Here is a 17,749-nt window from a genome sequence, read left to right on the forward strand (position 1 = left end):
TGAAATTCATTATACAATAGGAGAGTAGTGATAAACCTACAGGAAGGGGTTGTGTATATCCAAGTAGAGTAGAATGTTATCTGCATAATATGAAATTGAAGACCCAATCTTCATACCTTTGGAAATTAAGTATATTAGGAACAAAATTTTGCATAACTGTGCTGCAGGCATGTCTACAACTGGACTAGATTTGTTCTTAGAGACAAAAACTCCATGTGATTTACAGCATATTACCTAAAATCGTTTGAGAAGAAGGGAGAATGGAAAGTAAGTTGAAGATTTTTTTTTTTAATAATGGGAAAATAACTGAAATTTTGAGGATATCATGGTCTAATCAAGACATACTGTAACTGTTAAACTGATCAAGAGAACAACAAGGTGTAAGGAAAGACACATTTGAAACCAAGAGTTTGACTGATTCGTGAGCAGTAGGTGGTTTTTAATACAGCACTAACACAGTTGAAGCTGTGGAAGGTTGAAATGTAAGAACATTTAAAATCATTAGATAATGAACCTGATTAAGTGGATACAGCTGGTCATATTTTTTAACAAAACATTCATTTCTGCCTCTCTTTATCAGATGAAGCAGGAAAAGTGAGGTGTTTTTGAGCTAAAGTTAACTCAATGGTGGGCAAATGTTAGCTTTACTAATGGTGATAAGGGAGTAGTAATCTTTCATTTTGGTTAGCTTTAACTCTCTACTGTACATTTTTACTTTATCTAACCCTGTCTTTTATAAATACAAATATTTGATATCTTTCCTTTCATTTTAGCTTTGTGTATTTTGAATTTAATTAATATAAGAATACTTGTGAACCAGATAAATTGTCTTTAAACGTTTAATAATAATAGATTTAACCAGAAGAAAAATGTCAGATGTAGCAGGTTAAGTATTTTTAAAAATTCAAAGTCAGAACTTGCAAGATAATATGGTTTTGAAGTTAAATCAGAATTTGACAATGCTTCAGTAGCAGGAATTAATATTGTGTTGCATAAGAAAATTACTTATCAAATTCTCGCCTAACATTTTCACAAATTAAACTAAATAGAGAATACTTTCACTGGTCATGTGTCTGACAGTCAGCAATATACTGTACCTAGTTAAAGTGGGCAATATTACACTAATATCAGATTTACTGTGCTCAATAAATAGGTTAAATTGCAGTTTTGCATTTTTAAAAGTAGCATTAATATCTGTATCAGGTAAATGATAAATTGTAGTCATCTATAAATAAAGGAGACCCAAAAACCTAGCCACAAGATTCTAAAAACCATAAATACAAAATAACAATTTCAAATGTAGAGATGACTTAAAAATTAGTCTGACATGTTTTTCATGTAATGTAATTGTTTATAAGTTTCAGAATATTTACTTTTATTCCAGTTAAGTGTATTTTCTGATTATACCATTTTTGCTGCATTAAACTAATAAGCTAAATGTGCCTGCATATGTGATTAGATGTAGAACTTGTTTAAGACACATGACAGAATCTTGGAGCTAAATAGAACATACTGTTTGCTTTTTCATGATTTTTGAAAGCTTTGTAAGGACAGATAGATTTAACTTTATTGTGTGTTTCCTTTCTTCATAATAAGGCAAATGATATTATGTCTATATTCATGGTCATATTCACCTTATTGAGCAGCTACCAAACAAATGAATTATTTACCTAATTTTAATGGCGGGTGCCAGTTGTACCACAGTTGCACCACTGCTCCTGCTAGTTACTGATGAAAGTATGTATCCAGGCTTGATGGGAAAAATACTTTGATTGTTAAAAACTGGTCAGAGAATGGTTGAAGATGAGTAGAGTCGTGGCTAAAGTTTCCCATGAGAAAATAAAGCAAACAAAACAAATCCATGTTATTGGCACCCTTATCCTTTGCAGTACCAATCAATGTCATGCTTAACAATTACATACCTGTGTCAATAACAAACCAGTTCAGTGTACATAAGAGTATAGTGTACAGAATAGTATACTGTATGTATGCTAGAATGATATATTTAGTAATTACACGTTACTGATCCTACCTTGCAATAAGACTTACACAATTACTTAGAGCTATAAGCATCATAATGGCATCCCACAGATCATTTATGCACATACCTCATTCAAATGTTATGAGTAGGAAAAGGTGTTATCTTTCCAATTTTTAGGTTATCAAAGGCATATGCCACTTCTTTCAGTTTTTGACAATGAAATAAGAGATGCTTTTTGAAATAAACATATAACAAGACTTATACAGTATTCTACCTAACAATGGAATACTTACACTTACGTAAACAAAGTCATTCACAAACAATCAGTTGTCTGGAAGCATAGGTCTAGTGGTCTGAAAAGTGAAATTTAAATCAGTCAGACATGGTAGCTCATTATTTATTTAATTATTTAGATGCAATAGTCAGACTTTTACTGTACATGAAATTCATGCTACATAAACATTGTTAGACAGATATAACTTTATTTGTCCCCAGGAGGAAATTTGCCTTTTTACAGAAGCTCAACAGATAGATAGATTATGGTCTGAACACACACCAGAATGACAAAAAGGGAAGAAATTTAAAACAAAACAAAAATGTCTGACTTGGCAGTCACAATCACAATGAGTCATTGTGCAGGCATGTTGTTATTGGTATAAAGGAGCCTCAGAAGCGTTTCTTGACACATTCCTGAATAATTTTGTGGCTAAAAGTACTCCGTGTTAGTGTGTCAGAAAGGATGTGCAGCTTTGCTCATAATGACAATCAGTTTTGTTTTAATTCTGTCCTTCATTACTACTTCAGGGGGTCCCGAGTGTGTCCCATAACTGACCTTGACTTTTTAATTAGCTTGTTGATTCTGTGGGCCTAACCTGAAGTGATATTACCAGCCCAGCACACCACAGCGCTAAAAATTGCACTGGTCATCATAGAGTTATAGAAGAATGTTATTACCCTTTTCTGATAAGGTTGTGCTGTGTTCCTAGACAGGTCTAACCAGTCATTGATACAGACCCCCAATGCAGCCCATAAGTGCACAATCTTCTCTAGACGTTCTGCAAGTAACATGACCTGGTGTTATATTTGCAGTCAGAGATGAACAGATTGACAAGAAAAGGAGACAGGACTGCTTCTTGTAGTGCTCAATTGTTGCACACATCCATATCAGAGACACAGTCTTTGAGTCTCACAAACTGTGGTCTGCTCAATAGGTAGTTACTTATCTCGGACACCATAGTCTCATCCACCTGCATATCTCTGAGCCTACCCCTCAACAGGAATGTTAATGAAAGCGATGGAGAAATCAAAAAACATAGTCCTCACAGTGCTGCCAGATTTGTCCAGGTGAGAAAAACCCTTCTGGTGTAGATAGGTAATTGTATCCTCCACTCCAATCTTTGTCTAATGGGCAAACTGCAGTGGGTCCATGTGGTTTACCACAAGAGGTCTTATATAATCCTGGATCAGCCTCTTAAAGGTCTTCATGATGTGAGACGTAAGTGCCACTAGTGAGTAGTCATTAGGTGAAGAGGCATCTGCCTTCTTTAGAACAGGAACAATGAAGATTGGCCCTAAAAATGTCTGACATATATAGCGCATTAACTTTTTTGCAGGTAATTATAAATTCTTCTTGCTTTGTTCGTTTCACTTAAAGTGTTTGCTCTTCCTCACACTCTTCTTCACCATTACATCAGACTTACAATCATACATGGTGTATTCTTGTAAATTAACCTCAACCCCCACCTGGGATGCCACAAAGGCACAGGCAGTCCCTTAATTCCATGTAGACTGTGATATGCATGGCTTCTCTTGCTATTTCTTCAAGACTGATGAGTTATTATGGATTACTTGCTGAATATGGAATTTGAAATGCAGATCTGTCAGCACTGGATTTGAATGTTACCATTTTTCACATGCATTTACTTTACAATGTGCAATTTTAGCTAAGAATCTATTGGATTAATTGTGCCATGTTTAGCATGGTATCAGATGGAGATTAAAAAAGTGGAAATTAACAAAAAGAACCGCAATAGTATTGTCACTACAAAAATACACTACACTACTGAGTAGCAGTCTGAGGCTGTACTTGATGAACAACATTGTACAAAAATAAACTATGAATCAGTGTAATAAAATATTAGAAAAATTTACCAGGTTGAAAACTGCAGGTTTAGATAGATAGATAGATAGATAGATAGATAGATAGATAGATAGATAGATAGATAGATAGGGTTAGATTAGATACTTTATTAATCCCAAGGGGAAATTCACATACTCCAGCAGCACCTTTCTGATACAAAAAACAATATTAAATTAAAGATTGATAATAATGCAGGTAAAAACAGACAATAACTTTGTATAATGTTAATGTTTACCCCCCCGGGTGGAATTGAAGAGTCACATAGTTTGGGGGAGGAACGATCTTCTCAGTCTGTCAGTGGAGCAGGACAGTGACAGCAGTCTGTCGCTGAAGCTGCTCTTCTGTCCGGAGATGACACTGTTTAGTGGATGCAGTGGATTTTCCATAATTGATAGGAGCCTGCTGAGTGCCCGTCGCTCTGCCACAGATGTCAAACTGTCCAGCTCCATGCCAACAATAGAGCCTGCCTTCCTCACCAGTTTGTCCAGGTGTGAGGCGTCTTTCTTCTTAATGTTGCCTCCCCAGCACACCACCGCATAGAAGAGGGCGCTCGCCACAACCGTCTGATAGAATTTCTATTAACCTTAATTTAATTTTGGGTGAACTAATATGTTGAAAAATGTTTTCTGTCTACATAAGACTTGTGATGTGTAGAATGGCAAGACTTTGTAACTTAAAGACAAACTAACATATAAAGCCAGGATTATGTAAAGATTTATGAATTATTTCATTTCCAACTGACTAACTTCAGTATATTAGTGTGCTCAAAAACAAACAGTGAGTTGCATATTCCCACTCAAACATGAAGAGAAAGTGCCTACTTTACACTTTGGTACCTTAGCCTAGATCTGAATTAGGACATACTTTGTTCACTGTGAGGCATCAACACTACCTACTGCAGCTCTTGCCTTCCACACGATTCTTTGCTTAGTGTTGCTTTCTGTTGTTTCTGTGCAATTTAAAAAAAAAAAATTAAAACATTCCCTATTTCATTCTTAATTAAGATAAAACTTATAAAGTTTACACTGTGCTTTCCATGAAGAGTTCATTAAAATGTAATGATATTGCATTCCTGTCACCTTGTAGCTATGCCATAAATATGAAATACAAGAGTCTGTTAAAAGTAGCATTATCATCCATTGTGATCCTAAGGGCTGCAGGCAGTAAAAGTGGAAAAGATTAAAATTCACAGTTTTCCTCATGTTTAGTCAGACATATTCGTATAAGCATTTACACTGTTTGGTTTTTCAGTCAGAATCAGCTGCCATCCAAAAAGATGTGTTGTGATGGTGGTACGCATGTGAAAAAACAAGCAAAAGTCAATGTTAAGGGTGAGCTTGCCATCTAGTGGTGAAGAGCAGAAGCACAGAATAGTAGAAACTGAAGATATGTTTTTTTTCTTAATATTCTAAGCTTCACAGGAGTATATTGAGTTGGGGTTAAAATTATTATAAAATTATTAATTTAATCACAAAGTTAATTTAATTGAGTGTAAGAGCATCTGCAAACACTGTAATTCAAGTTTCCAAGTATTCAATATGTTTTCCATGTTTTTTGTTTTATTACAATTATTTTCTGTCATGAATCAGATTTCACAAACACATAACAATTTTGACAAGAGCAAGCCATTCATATACATCCAACCAAGTCACACAATGTCACTGTATGTTAAGACTAATAAGCATCATTTGATGTGATGTCCTGTATTCTTTTTTGATTGGAGAACTAAACCATCTTAACTTTATAATAAAAATGACAAAAATGTAAAATGGAATCTATCCCAAACCAGGCCCTATCTGTGTCTGTGTGAAGTTTGTAAGATTTTTTCCCATATAATAAAGACATGCATGTTACATAAATTGTTGACTATTAAGTGGCCATGTGTCTGTGTGTCTCATTCAAGAGTCTGGTATCCTGTCCAGCATTAGCCTTACACCCACTGCTTGGACAGGCAATGCCTCCCTGTCTACAACCCTGTAGTGGATAAGCAGGTTAGAAAATAGAAGAATGGGACACTTTTCAAATCTTTGATTTAGATACTCAGGAATCTTACTAATTTGAACTATATCCATCTTGTATAAATATCTTTAATAATATAATTATGTGCTAACATCACACTTTTTTTCCTCTAATTAACAATTTCCTTTTAGATTGTAAAAGGTTTCATGCATTTATTTTAATTATTTTAAGAAGAGGTTTATTTTGTTTCATTTTTATGAATGTCAGCAATAGGCAGATGTTCATTTTCCCAACAATCTCATGTGATCATTCCTGCTTATTTGGACATCTCCTTGGTTTTTTTCTACCAGATAAGAGCTGTTGCATGGAGCATTGTATAACTAAATCGCACCCCACGCACATTTTAATAAAATGACTCTTAACTATAGGGCCACATTCCAAAACTTTATGGATCTGCCATTCTCACAGCAAAGCAAATTTCTCAGATTTGAAAACAGATGCTAGCAGATTCATACCACAGGCCACTGTCATGTGTGAATGTAACCACCTTCTTGGCTTTCTATTTGTCCCATTTATTTTGGTAAAATGGTGTACGTTGTACTTGAAAGTAGAACTTTTCATAAAGAACATGTAGTGAGAATAAATATTATCACTAATTATTAGTGTTTATGTACTTATTTGGGTGATTACTTTATCCAAGGTAACTTACAATATTCAAGATACAATTGACTACATTTGTTTTGTTATTCTAGTTGAAACACAGGCGGGTGAAGTGACTTGCTCATGGTCACACAGTGCCAGTAGCAGGATTTGAACCCACAACCTCAGGGTTTGAAGTCCAAAGTCTTAACCACTACACCACACTGTTTATAATTATATGTACACAGTAGTTCAGATTTCTAAAACATAAAATTTTTGAAAGTACACCCAGTGGAAATTTAACATTTACAGTATACTGAAGTTCGCTGTCACATTTACTACAAGTTGAAGGGATGCTGAGTTTGTGCAATTTTAATAGAGGTGATGTATAAAAGGAAAAATGCACAAGCTGAAATAACTTCAAAGAAAGTATGAAAGAGTACAGTAACCAGCAATTGAGGTCTCACAGATGGTTTCTGTTTTTCAAATAAAATGATTTTGAAAAATCACCAAAGCTTTTTTTCTAATTAGGATAGTTCGAAAGTTCATACATTTGTTCAGTGTGCTCTATTCGAAATATCTCAATGAAAATTGACCTTTCCCAATAAATTTCTGTGAAGAATATAGTAAGTGTACTACATTTAAGTGAAATCAGTCCACTTTAAGACAAATTGTTTCACGCAGACAGACATGACAACAATGCACATACACCTACTGTAAATTGTCATATTTCTGGTTCTGCTTATACATCAGGAATATTTTCTTAGCAACTGGACTGTTAAAAATATAAAAATGATTTTATTTATTTGCTTTATTTGTCCCCAAAAGGAAATTTGGCTTTTTACAGAAGCTCTTTAAATAAATAAATACATGAATAGGTAGAGAAATAAATATACACACATTCTTTGGTCTGAATGCACACTGGAATGACTGTAAAGCAAGAAAAATTCTGACTTGGTTATCACAGTCACAGTGAGGCATTTTGCAGAAGTATTGATTTTGGTATGAAGGAGCCCCAGTAGCGTTTCTTGAGCCACTTCTGCTGAATAATTTGTTGACTAAAAGTACTCAGTGTTAGTGTGTCAGAGAAAGGGTGTACAGCATTGTTCATGACGGCACTCAGTTTTGTTTTAATTTTCTCCTTTGCTACTACCTCCAGGAGGTCCAGAGTGCATCCTATAACTGATCTTGCCCTTTTAATTAGCTTATAGATTCAGTGGGTCTGTCTTGAAATGATGTTACCAGCCTAGTACTGAAAATCACACAGAATTATAGAAGATGTGAAGGAATGCAGTCTTCTAAGGAAAACAGCCTGTTCTGCCCCTTCATATATAGTTCTTCTGTGTTTCGAGACCAGTCAAACCTGTCAATAATGCAGACCCCCAAGTATGTGTAGGAGTAGACCACCTCTGCATCCACTCTTTGAATAATGACTGACTTACTGTATCTTTTCTAGTCAATTATCAATGGAAAATATATGTAACTGAAATAGATCAATATGCACTGTTTGGTCACTTTATAAGGTAAACGTATTAATACAGGTATTTGGGTCCTCCATTTGTCCTCTGAAAAACCTGAATATTGAAGGTATGAATTCTACAAGATGTCAAATGTTGAGCTCAGGGATTGTGCGAAGCTGTTATAGCTTAGCACGTTTTGGATCTCTAAAACATATGACTACTTCCCGCAGATGTGGTATCATCTTAAAATTAGCTAAACAGAAGGTCACTACACTAACCTGAATACACTGTCATGCTACTATTCTTATTTGAAGACACATCCCCACACCAAAAAGTCCTTGCTGATGGCAGGACAAAGTGATGCCAGTAATTACCTCCTTTCATGGATCCAGGTATCGGTGATGCATGGCCAGTATCTATTCCTTAATTCACTGCAACTATATTACAGCAAGCCAACTTGGTTGGGTTTAGCAGCTGAAAGGGCTCTGGCCCTTTCTTGATAAGTTGATGACACTGTTGTACATTTTTCATTTCATAGGTACCACCCTATACAGTATACTATATGTTCATATGATGCTGACACAGATAAAGCAATAATGTAAAAATGAAAGGAAGCATATATTGGAAAAATGTCTATTTAGGAGAAAACAAATTTAGAAGAAATGAACTGCTGACTATTTTGTTCAATATTTTCAATGACATACTTACTAACTTAATCTAATCTTGCAGTTTTCTCCTTATACAACCTCACTTTGGCATCTGCACCATCAGCATGACTCTACGCCCTTCAAAGTCCAAAGAATTTAGTTAGCATAAGAAACTGCAAAGCATGAGTATGTCTTCTTTATCTAATTATATACTCTGTGATTTTGGCATCAAAAGTTTTTTTCTTATTAACAAAGTCACCCTCTGACCCATATTCAAGGCCCACAAGAAAGTTATACAGAAGACAATTGGTTCAAGTTGTAATGTGGCTGTGTACACATTCTTTGGTGTCAGTGAGACACTGCAAAAGTGCATATATCAGGTACACATGCTGGCCCACTGAGATATCAGGCCAGGGAGAAAATAGAATGTTATCAGTGTCGATAAGTGAATGCTTTCATCTAAGGCTCTGCTACAAACAATACTCCTAACCAGACCACCATTTAAAGCATATATGCCCTCAATACACATTAGGGAACACTCCTAGTCTATGGAAAATATTGTTATATTGTTATTCTGCAAAGGTAAGACATTACCTGCCCCATAACATCTCTATCACAATGTCAACTCCTTTTTGTAGCCAAAATCCAATTAGCCCACGTTTAGACCTTTCACATTTATTGATACAAGGACATTTCTGTTACCGTCAGCCTGCTTTGACTGTACTGATTGGAGTGTTTTTGAGTCTGCAGCGACAAACCTGGATGAGCTTACTGACACACTGACATCCTACGTCAGTTTTTGTGAGGATATGTGTGTGCCCATGAAAACTTTTCGCACATACAACAACAACAAACCCTGGTTTACTACAAAACTCAGGCAGCTTCGTAAGGCTAAGGAGAAGGCCTACAGAAGTGGGGACAGAATCCTGTATAATCAAGCCAGAAACACATTGTCAAAGGAGATCAGAGTAGCAAAGAGGTGCTACACTGAAAAGCTGGAAAATAGGTTTACAGCCAACGACCCTGCATCAGTGTGGAGAGGTTTGAAAGACATCACCAACTACAGGAAACCATCCCCCCATACTGAAGAGAACCATCAACTGGCCAACGAGCTGAATTTGTTCTACTGCAGGTTTGATAATCCCTCTTTCACACCTCTCACCCACGCCAATCAAAATACAGTCCCAGCACTCACTACCAAGCCACTGCCCCTCCCCACTGACACCATACCTGCACTCAGGATCTGTGAAGGGGACGTGAGTCAGCTCTTCAGGAGACAGAAGATCAGGAAGGCACCAGGTCCAGATGGTGTGTCACCCTCCTGTCTTAAAGTCTGTGCTGATCAGCTGGCCCCCATATTTACACAGATCTTCAACAGATCCCTGGAGGTATGTGAAGTTCCCTCCTGCCTTAAGCATTCCACAATTATCCCGGTTCCAAAGAAAACCTCCATTGCAGGGTTAAATGACTACAGGTCAGTCGCCCTGACGTCTGTGGTCATGAAATCCTTTGAAAAACTGGTGTTGACCTACCTGAAGGACATTACAGACCCCCTGCTTGACCCCCTACAGTTTGCTTACCGAGCAAACAGGTCAGTGGATGATGCAATCAACATGGGACTGCACTACATCCTGCAACATCTCGACTCTCCAGGGACATATGTTAGGATCCTGTTTGTGGACTTCAGCTCGGCGTTCAACACTATCATTCCAGAAGTCCTCCACACCAAACTCACTTGGCTCAATGTACCAGCTCCCATCTCCCAGTGGATCAAAAACTTCCTGACAGATAGGAAGCAGCAAGTGAGACTGGGAAAAATCACATCCAGCACACGAACAGTCAGCACTGGTGCCTCCCAGGGATGTGTCCTCTCTCCTCTGCTCTTCTCCCTCTACACAAATGACTGCACCTCAAGAGACCTGTCTGTTAAAATCCTGAAGTTCGCAGATGATATGACAGTCATTAGCCTCATCAAGGACAGTGACGAGTCTGTATACAGACGAGAGGTCGAACAGCTGGCCCTCTGGTGCGGTCAAAACAACCTGGAGCTGAACAAGCTTAAAACTGTAGAGATGACAGTGGACTTCAGGAGGAGCCCCCCAGTGCTGCCCCCTCTCACACTACTCAACAGCATTGTGTCTACTGTGGAAAACTTTAGGTTTCTGGGATCCACAATTTCCCAGGACCTAAAGTGGGAACTAAACATAAACACAATTGTTAAAAAGGCCCAGCAGAGGTTGTACTTCCTGCGCCAGCTCAGGAAGTTCAACCTGCCTCAGGAGCTGCTTATCCAATTTTACTCTGCAGTAATCCAGTCTGTTCTCTGTTCATCTATCACAGTCTGGTTTGGTTCAGCCACAAAACAGGACAGGAACAGACTTCAACGGACAGTCAGGATTGCAGAAAAAATCATTGGTGTTGATCTGCCCTCCATTCAAGACTTATACAGATCTCGAGTCAGGAAACGGGCAGAAAACATCATTGCAGACCCATCACACCCTGGTTACAACCTTTTTCAACTTCTTCCCTCTGGTAGGCGCTACAGAGCACTGTACGCCAAAACTATCAGACATGTGAACAGTTTCTTTCCTCAGGCCATCACTCTCATGAACAATTAAGTCAATCTCAAAGCATCAGGGACAATACTAGGTAAAACCGGAGTCCAATTCCTTGTATGTGTACATATACTTGGCCAATAAAGCTGATTCTGATTCTGATTCTGATGTTGAAAAAGCAATTCTGGCTTTAAGGTCTATTTTACAGTATATTAATGCACTAAAATATATTTAATCTTCATTTTCTTGTAGTGTTGATGGTGAGGGACATGTGGTACGTATCAACTACAACAATGCCACTCGTGACTCAGTGCTGAACCTTCCTGTTAATCAGGTCCAGCCATTTTACGATGCCCTTAAAGCTTTTGTCAACCTCCTACACAGTCCAGATAATGTGGTGTCTTTCAGAATGGAGTCTGGTAGGTGAATATTTTCATTGTTCACTTAGTAATTCAGTTATTCTCCATTTGACTTTTGAAACAGCATAAAAAATCCTTTTACATTTGCAGATTTTATTGCAATATTAGAAATCTTCTTAACAACATGTGTTATCACCTTCCAGTAAGGAAAGGCCACTGTAGATAAAGCTGCAGATGTCAATGGCAAGAACAAGGTAGTACAAATGTTGGCATAAAATATAGCATCAGTAAGAGAGATGGACTGACTCTTAAAGGTTATGCTGAGGTTTAATGGTAAGTGAACTGTGAAAGTTAGATAGATCTGATGATGCTGTCTAGTGTAAATCAAAGTATAAATGTGGAAATATGGTCAAACACACTTTTAAATCAATTACTTCAAATCATAGTTGATTTTAACAGAAAAAAATGAAGCAAACACAAGTAATGTCTGTAGATAGTTAATTGTCAAACGGTGCATCAGGGAGGGTCAGGGTTGATACCAAAATGAATTACCCTAGAAATAGCTTATACAAAACCTTACAGAGGTAGCTAATAACCTATTCAGCAGTCATACATTTAGCCTAAGACTGAAAGGTTCCTACACAAAGGACATTCTTCTTGTATAAGTAAATAGGATTGCAAGAGTACAGTCAAGAAAAAAATAAAACCATTAGATGCTAGGTTAATAAAGGCTAAAATACCAAAACAAGGATCTGTGGTGACCATTTGCTCCTGAAGCAGGATTGGATTTCTTGTAGAAAAGGGAACTTCAGATTAACTCCCCTGACATTCAAATACAGGAAAAAATTAGGACAACTACTATTCATAACTATAAAATCAGTGACATAAATTTGGATTACACCAGTGAAAAGCAGGCCAGTAAACATCCTGTGTACATATTTACTTTCCCAAACAAGGATTGTCAAGTGATTCCATTAAAGTGTCCACAATATTAATTTCAATACTATATAACCTCTTGTTAATAGAGGGTCACCTTACTAACAATGAATTACAAGAATAAAGATTATAGATTGGATTTTTTTCTTGTTTTGCTAATTAGAGAAAGTTCCTTGGACTTCTAGGATGTTCACTTCTAGTGAGGGAAGTATCAAACTGAGCCTTAACATCAGAATTAAACCTCACAGTTGCTGAACACCTGGCATGTAAATGCATTGCGATGTCAAAACCTTCAGAAGTCAGCACTGAGCTCTGGAAGCCAGAATAAAGTTGGCTATAAAATCCACAGAGTCAAATGACACTAAAGGAAGCCTGAAGTTAGAACTAAACCCATATGCTTATCGTGTCAGGTTTTGTATTAAATGCCTTGGCCATATTAACAAAAATTTTCTCCATCAAATTCATTTACATCTTTTCTTTGTAATATTCAACTGCCTCTTAGTTTCTAACTATTTCAACTCAAATTTACAGGTGACATTGTAACATTTGATAACTGGCGATTGCTGCATGGCCGCCGCAACTATCTGTCTGATCCTGACAGCCCTCGGCACCTTGAGGGAGCTTACCTTGACTGGGATGAAGTGATGTCAAGACTACGCATCCTGAGGGCTGCAGTTCAGGGAGAAAACTGAATAAATATGGAGTTGTTTTCTACTTTCAAGCATTACCAGCAGTTCTTGCACTAAAAGTCAAATCAACATCAGGGTTTTGCGTCTTTATCAAGGTGCTTTCTTAAGGAGCTGATCTTAAAGATTCAAATAAGCACTTTAATTATGAAGAGACTACTTATGCTGAGAAATTTAAGACTACATACGAATTCCAAACTGCTGTTTGAATGTGTTGAAAGGCCAGATAAGTTTTTGTTTCAGGTCTTTATTGTTTTTAAATGAAGCTTGCAGTTTACAGAAATATTGTTCAAATATAGTAAACTAAAGTATAAAGGTAGTGAGGTAACACCTTTACAGTATGTACTGGAGGAGCATTGTGAGATTTTTACAATTGTGTGTTTCTTCTGTTTAGCTTTCTTCAATCAATAGTCTATCAGTTATAGTCAGTTTTTTTTTAAATTATGATAAATAAGCAATGGTTAACATAGGAGAGTTAACAGTGGAGAATGGTTAATGGTTGGTTAACAGTGGAGAATCGGTTAGCATATGGAAGTTACAGACTGTTAGCTCACAGAATGCCATATGAGATTGATAGTAAAAACATAGTGAAGCACAAAGTGTGTGCAGTAAGAATGGGTAGCTACAAATTGACATTTGTGATATTCAGTCACTTGTAAATGAGGGATACATAATCATCAGTGCCAGCTGAAGGAGCGCAGACTATGAGCACAGCTAACAATAAGTTAAGACACCCATCATACCACTTATAAATCAGATTTAAGTACTAAAGTGTCAGCTAATGCTGTGCTTCCAATTAGTTTTGTTAAGGGCTGAGCTCAAATGTTCTGTGTGTTCACAACAGACAACCATAAAAGAATCATGAACCTCAGAACAAATTCTGCCTTGAGCAGAGAAACTTCCATTAACCACAGGGGGATGAGCAACATTTCAACATGAGCGGTACTTCACTAGAACATGTTATTTCATTCTAGAACTCTGATCTTCAACTCTCACCATACCAGAGAGTCATATTGCCAAGTATCTTTCTGGTGTTTTGTGAAATAGACTGCAGATTAGGGGAAAACTTAGAACTTGCGTGACAATGCAAATTTTTCTTCTTTCTCATCGATGCCTTCTACAAGTAGATAAAAAAAAAATCATCCCAACTTGAAACTTGCTCATACTCATCACATTTTGTAGTATACATTTATACCTTTTTACCACAGTGCCGAGGTGAATCAGCCATTAAATATTAAGTAGCATCAGCTAGTGCCGGCCCTCACACAGTACTACTGTGTTTGATCAGAATTTTGAAAGCTTGCAGGAGCTGTTGAGAATAAGTTAAACATGCTAAGGCTAATACTTGAATTGGCTCAGCAGCAGATGGATTTACTAAAATATGCTGCCACTTCTTTGAGTTATGAATGTATCACTGCCAGGTCAGAGGAGTGTCTAGGCACAGTCAGGCATTCAGTAGTGGCACGTGGTCCATCTCTAGAAATATTAAGACTTTAAAAATATGTTTCTGAACATACTCGGGTGTCACGCGGCACACAAAGATGTAGAACAGAAGAGACAACAGTTTGTTGCATCTTTTTCAGATTTGTGATACAAACGTGAAATTAAGTATAGGAGCTTTTGAAGAGAAATTTAGTGCTGAACGCTTAAACTTTTAGAATTCTCTGCATGGTAGAGAAGACATTTTGACTAGCAGCTAAAATGCCTGAATATAAAATGTATTGATACAATGGACAGGTGACTTTACTGGAGGCGCTGTTAGCCTTGAGCTTGAGATCTGCATACGTGGTGAGTTAATTATCATCCACAGTAGACCTTTGAGTGCGAGATATGTAACAAAATGAAGTACCATCTTCCTTGCTGTCCTGCTAGAGAAAAGCAGGCTTGGAAAATGGATGGAAGTGGTACAATAACATGGCACATAGCTAAAGACATCTTCCAACACATCGTGCAAGTGAAGTGTCCTTTGTCATCTGCTGATAAACTTTAAGAAGCTATGCATTGCCTTCTCCCTGTGCATGTAAAGGTGCAGAAGTGTCACCCTACCATTTTTAAATAGTCTCCTAATGTGAATAAAAGGGAAAACTACAGTTGCGTTTAAAAATACATAAATAAATCACACCCGCATCAATCCTTAAAAGTTGAGTTTTTCTATGTCCAAAATTTTGGATTTAAACAGACAAAAGAAGAAAGTACAAAATAAAAGCTGTGGCTGTTTTGATTCTATGTAGAATCTGCATGTTCCCGTCATGACTGTGCAGGTTTCCCTCCCTTACCACCAAAGGGCATGTTAGGTTTGCGGATTTAATGTGCGAGAATGGTTGGCTGTATTAGTAAGTGGGCTCCTTACTGGGCTTGGCTACTGCCCTACTCCCTGTGACCCTGAATTAAGCAGATTTAATAATATTATGTTAAAAAAATTGAAGATTACCTTACTAGTCTTTGCTGCTACATTTGTTTTCTTCTGTCATTTAAGTATAGCCACTATTAAAGAATGATTTATTGTACAGAAATTGACATGAGGTCTTTTTTTTTCTCTGTATAGGAGAAAGCAAAGGAATGGGTAAACATTACAAACAATCTAATCTAATTATTGTGTATTCTTAATTTGCAATTCATTGATAGACACTTAACAGAGTTATTATACAGGGAGTACAAGGTTTACTTTAACATTAAATGGCTGCCATTGTTTTCATATCAATACCTTTTTTTTTGCATATTTTGATTGTATTTCAGTTATGAAAATGAGATTAAAGATGTGTTAAACTTACCTTTCACACAGCCCTCAGCAAACACTAAATAATAGTAGATAAAAGTGACTTTAAGCATTGAAACTGTAGGGAGTTCATTACTTTCTGTCTCATGGATTTTATGTATTGCAAGTGTGATATTTAAAATTTGCGGCTTCTAAACTCTGGTAACTCAAAACACTCCTCTTCAGTCACAATGTACCTACTAAAGCATTTTCTGTGATTATATTATATATTTAAGTAAAGTGAACCTTTCACAAATGTATATTACTTCTGGGCAGTAGAATCTTATAGGGAAAATGGTACTGTATTAAAAGCCTCTATTTATTAAAGTAAAAAGACATGTACAGGGTTGTTAAAAAATAAAACCAAGATTTCAATGCCTAATTCTGGAATGAATGCAAAATATGTTTTTGTATTATACTTTTCAAAAATAAACTGAATTCTTCATCTGTTTTTTCTCAACAGGTCTCATGTCCTTGCCTTTGTGAACTTTACTGACTGTATGGTCTGATTCAGGTTGTGGGCCCTCCCAGCTGAAGTGAAAAAAACATGATTATCTCTGCCAAAATTTCAAAGGCAGTGGTTTTCAAGTTCAGTCTTTGGGGACCCCAAGGGCTTTGGAATTTTATTCCAACCAATTTCACAATCAATCCATTTCTTTCACTTCAAGTTGATCTGTTTAGTAAGCTGGCTCATTTTTTATTGTCTTATTCTAATAAATTTAGAAATATGTGTATTTTTACCAAGCCTTTAAATGCTCGAGTTTTCTTTACCATTTTTGCTTTACTTCCCCATAGTCATTAGAGTTTTTTCTTTTTATTGTCCCTCTGCAGTCCTTGAATGGACAGATCGAGTAACATTCCCTGTGTAGATTTCTACAAAAGTAAATAAAGAATCTTGAAAACACTGAATAATTAAGGAGGCAGTGACTCGAGTGCCACACTCACTTGTCTGCTCATTGGTAAGAAACGGAACAATTCTACTGAGCAGACAAGTGAAAATGGCAATGAAGTCACTACTTCCCTTTAGCATTCAATGTTCTTTGCAGTGCTCATTGATAATCATCAGAATTTGGATAATTTTAATTAAGCAAATTCTACAGAAAAGAGTACATTCAAATGAGATTATTTAAAGGTAAGGCAGAGAATCAAAATCGTTATGAATTTCTTAGAAACATTTGTAGGCCAGAAAACTAAACAGTAACATTAATTTAAAATGAAAAAGTCATGCATGGATTGTGAAATTGTTCAGGGAAAAAACCTGCAGCTAAGGGAGTCCCCAGGACTGAACTTTTAAAGCACTGACCTAAAGACATACAACAGACATCGCAAATTGAGCCTTGCTTAAAAAATTGGCCAATGCAGACCAGTAGAATTATAAATGGGGCTCACATCAAAGCCTGTTAAGGGGAGATGTTAATGTCTGAGACTTCAATACAATTTAAAAAAAGACCCATTTTGTACCATATTTAAAGAGAGAACATTTTAAAACTCAGAAATCTTTTCAACTTGAAATTATTTTGTAATGAATTCAACTTCATGTCAGGAGTATTTTCAGTTAGAAAGAATAATAGGCACTGTCACCTAAGTAAGATTGGGCATGACCATTTAGTCTGTGGTGGTCATTGCATAAAA

At 36.6% G+C, this 17,749-nt stretch overlaps 1 protein-coding gene across 1 annotated transcript in view; it reads left to right on the plus strand.

The window, feature by feature from the left end:
• The window catches only part of bbox1 (butyrobetaine (gamma), 2-oxoglutarate dioxygenase (gamma-butyrobetaine hydroxylase) 1), a 105,622-nt gene extending 89,045 nt beyond the window's left edge, over positions 1–16,577 (plus strand). The window contains exons 7-8 of the mRNA XM_028794218.2: positions 11,634–11,800; positions 13,208–16,577. Coding sequence (XP_028650051.1) covers positions 11,634–11,800; positions 13,208–13,368 — 328 coding nt within the window. The 3' untranslated portion in view covers positions 13,369–16,577. The remainder of the gene's footprint in view (positions 1–11,633; positions 11,801–13,207) is intronic.
• The last annotated feature ends 1,172 nt before the right edge of the window (positions 16,578–17,749 follow it).

The sequence above is a fragment of the Erpetoichthys calabaricus genome, chromosome 2, assembly GCF_900747795.2.
Source record: "Erpetoichthys calabaricus chromosome 2, fErpCal1.3, whole genome shotgun sequence".
Taxonomy (NCBI): domain Eukaryota; kingdom Metazoa; phylum Chordata; class Cladistia; order Polypteriformes; family Polypteridae; genus Erpetoichthys; species Erpetoichthys calabaricus.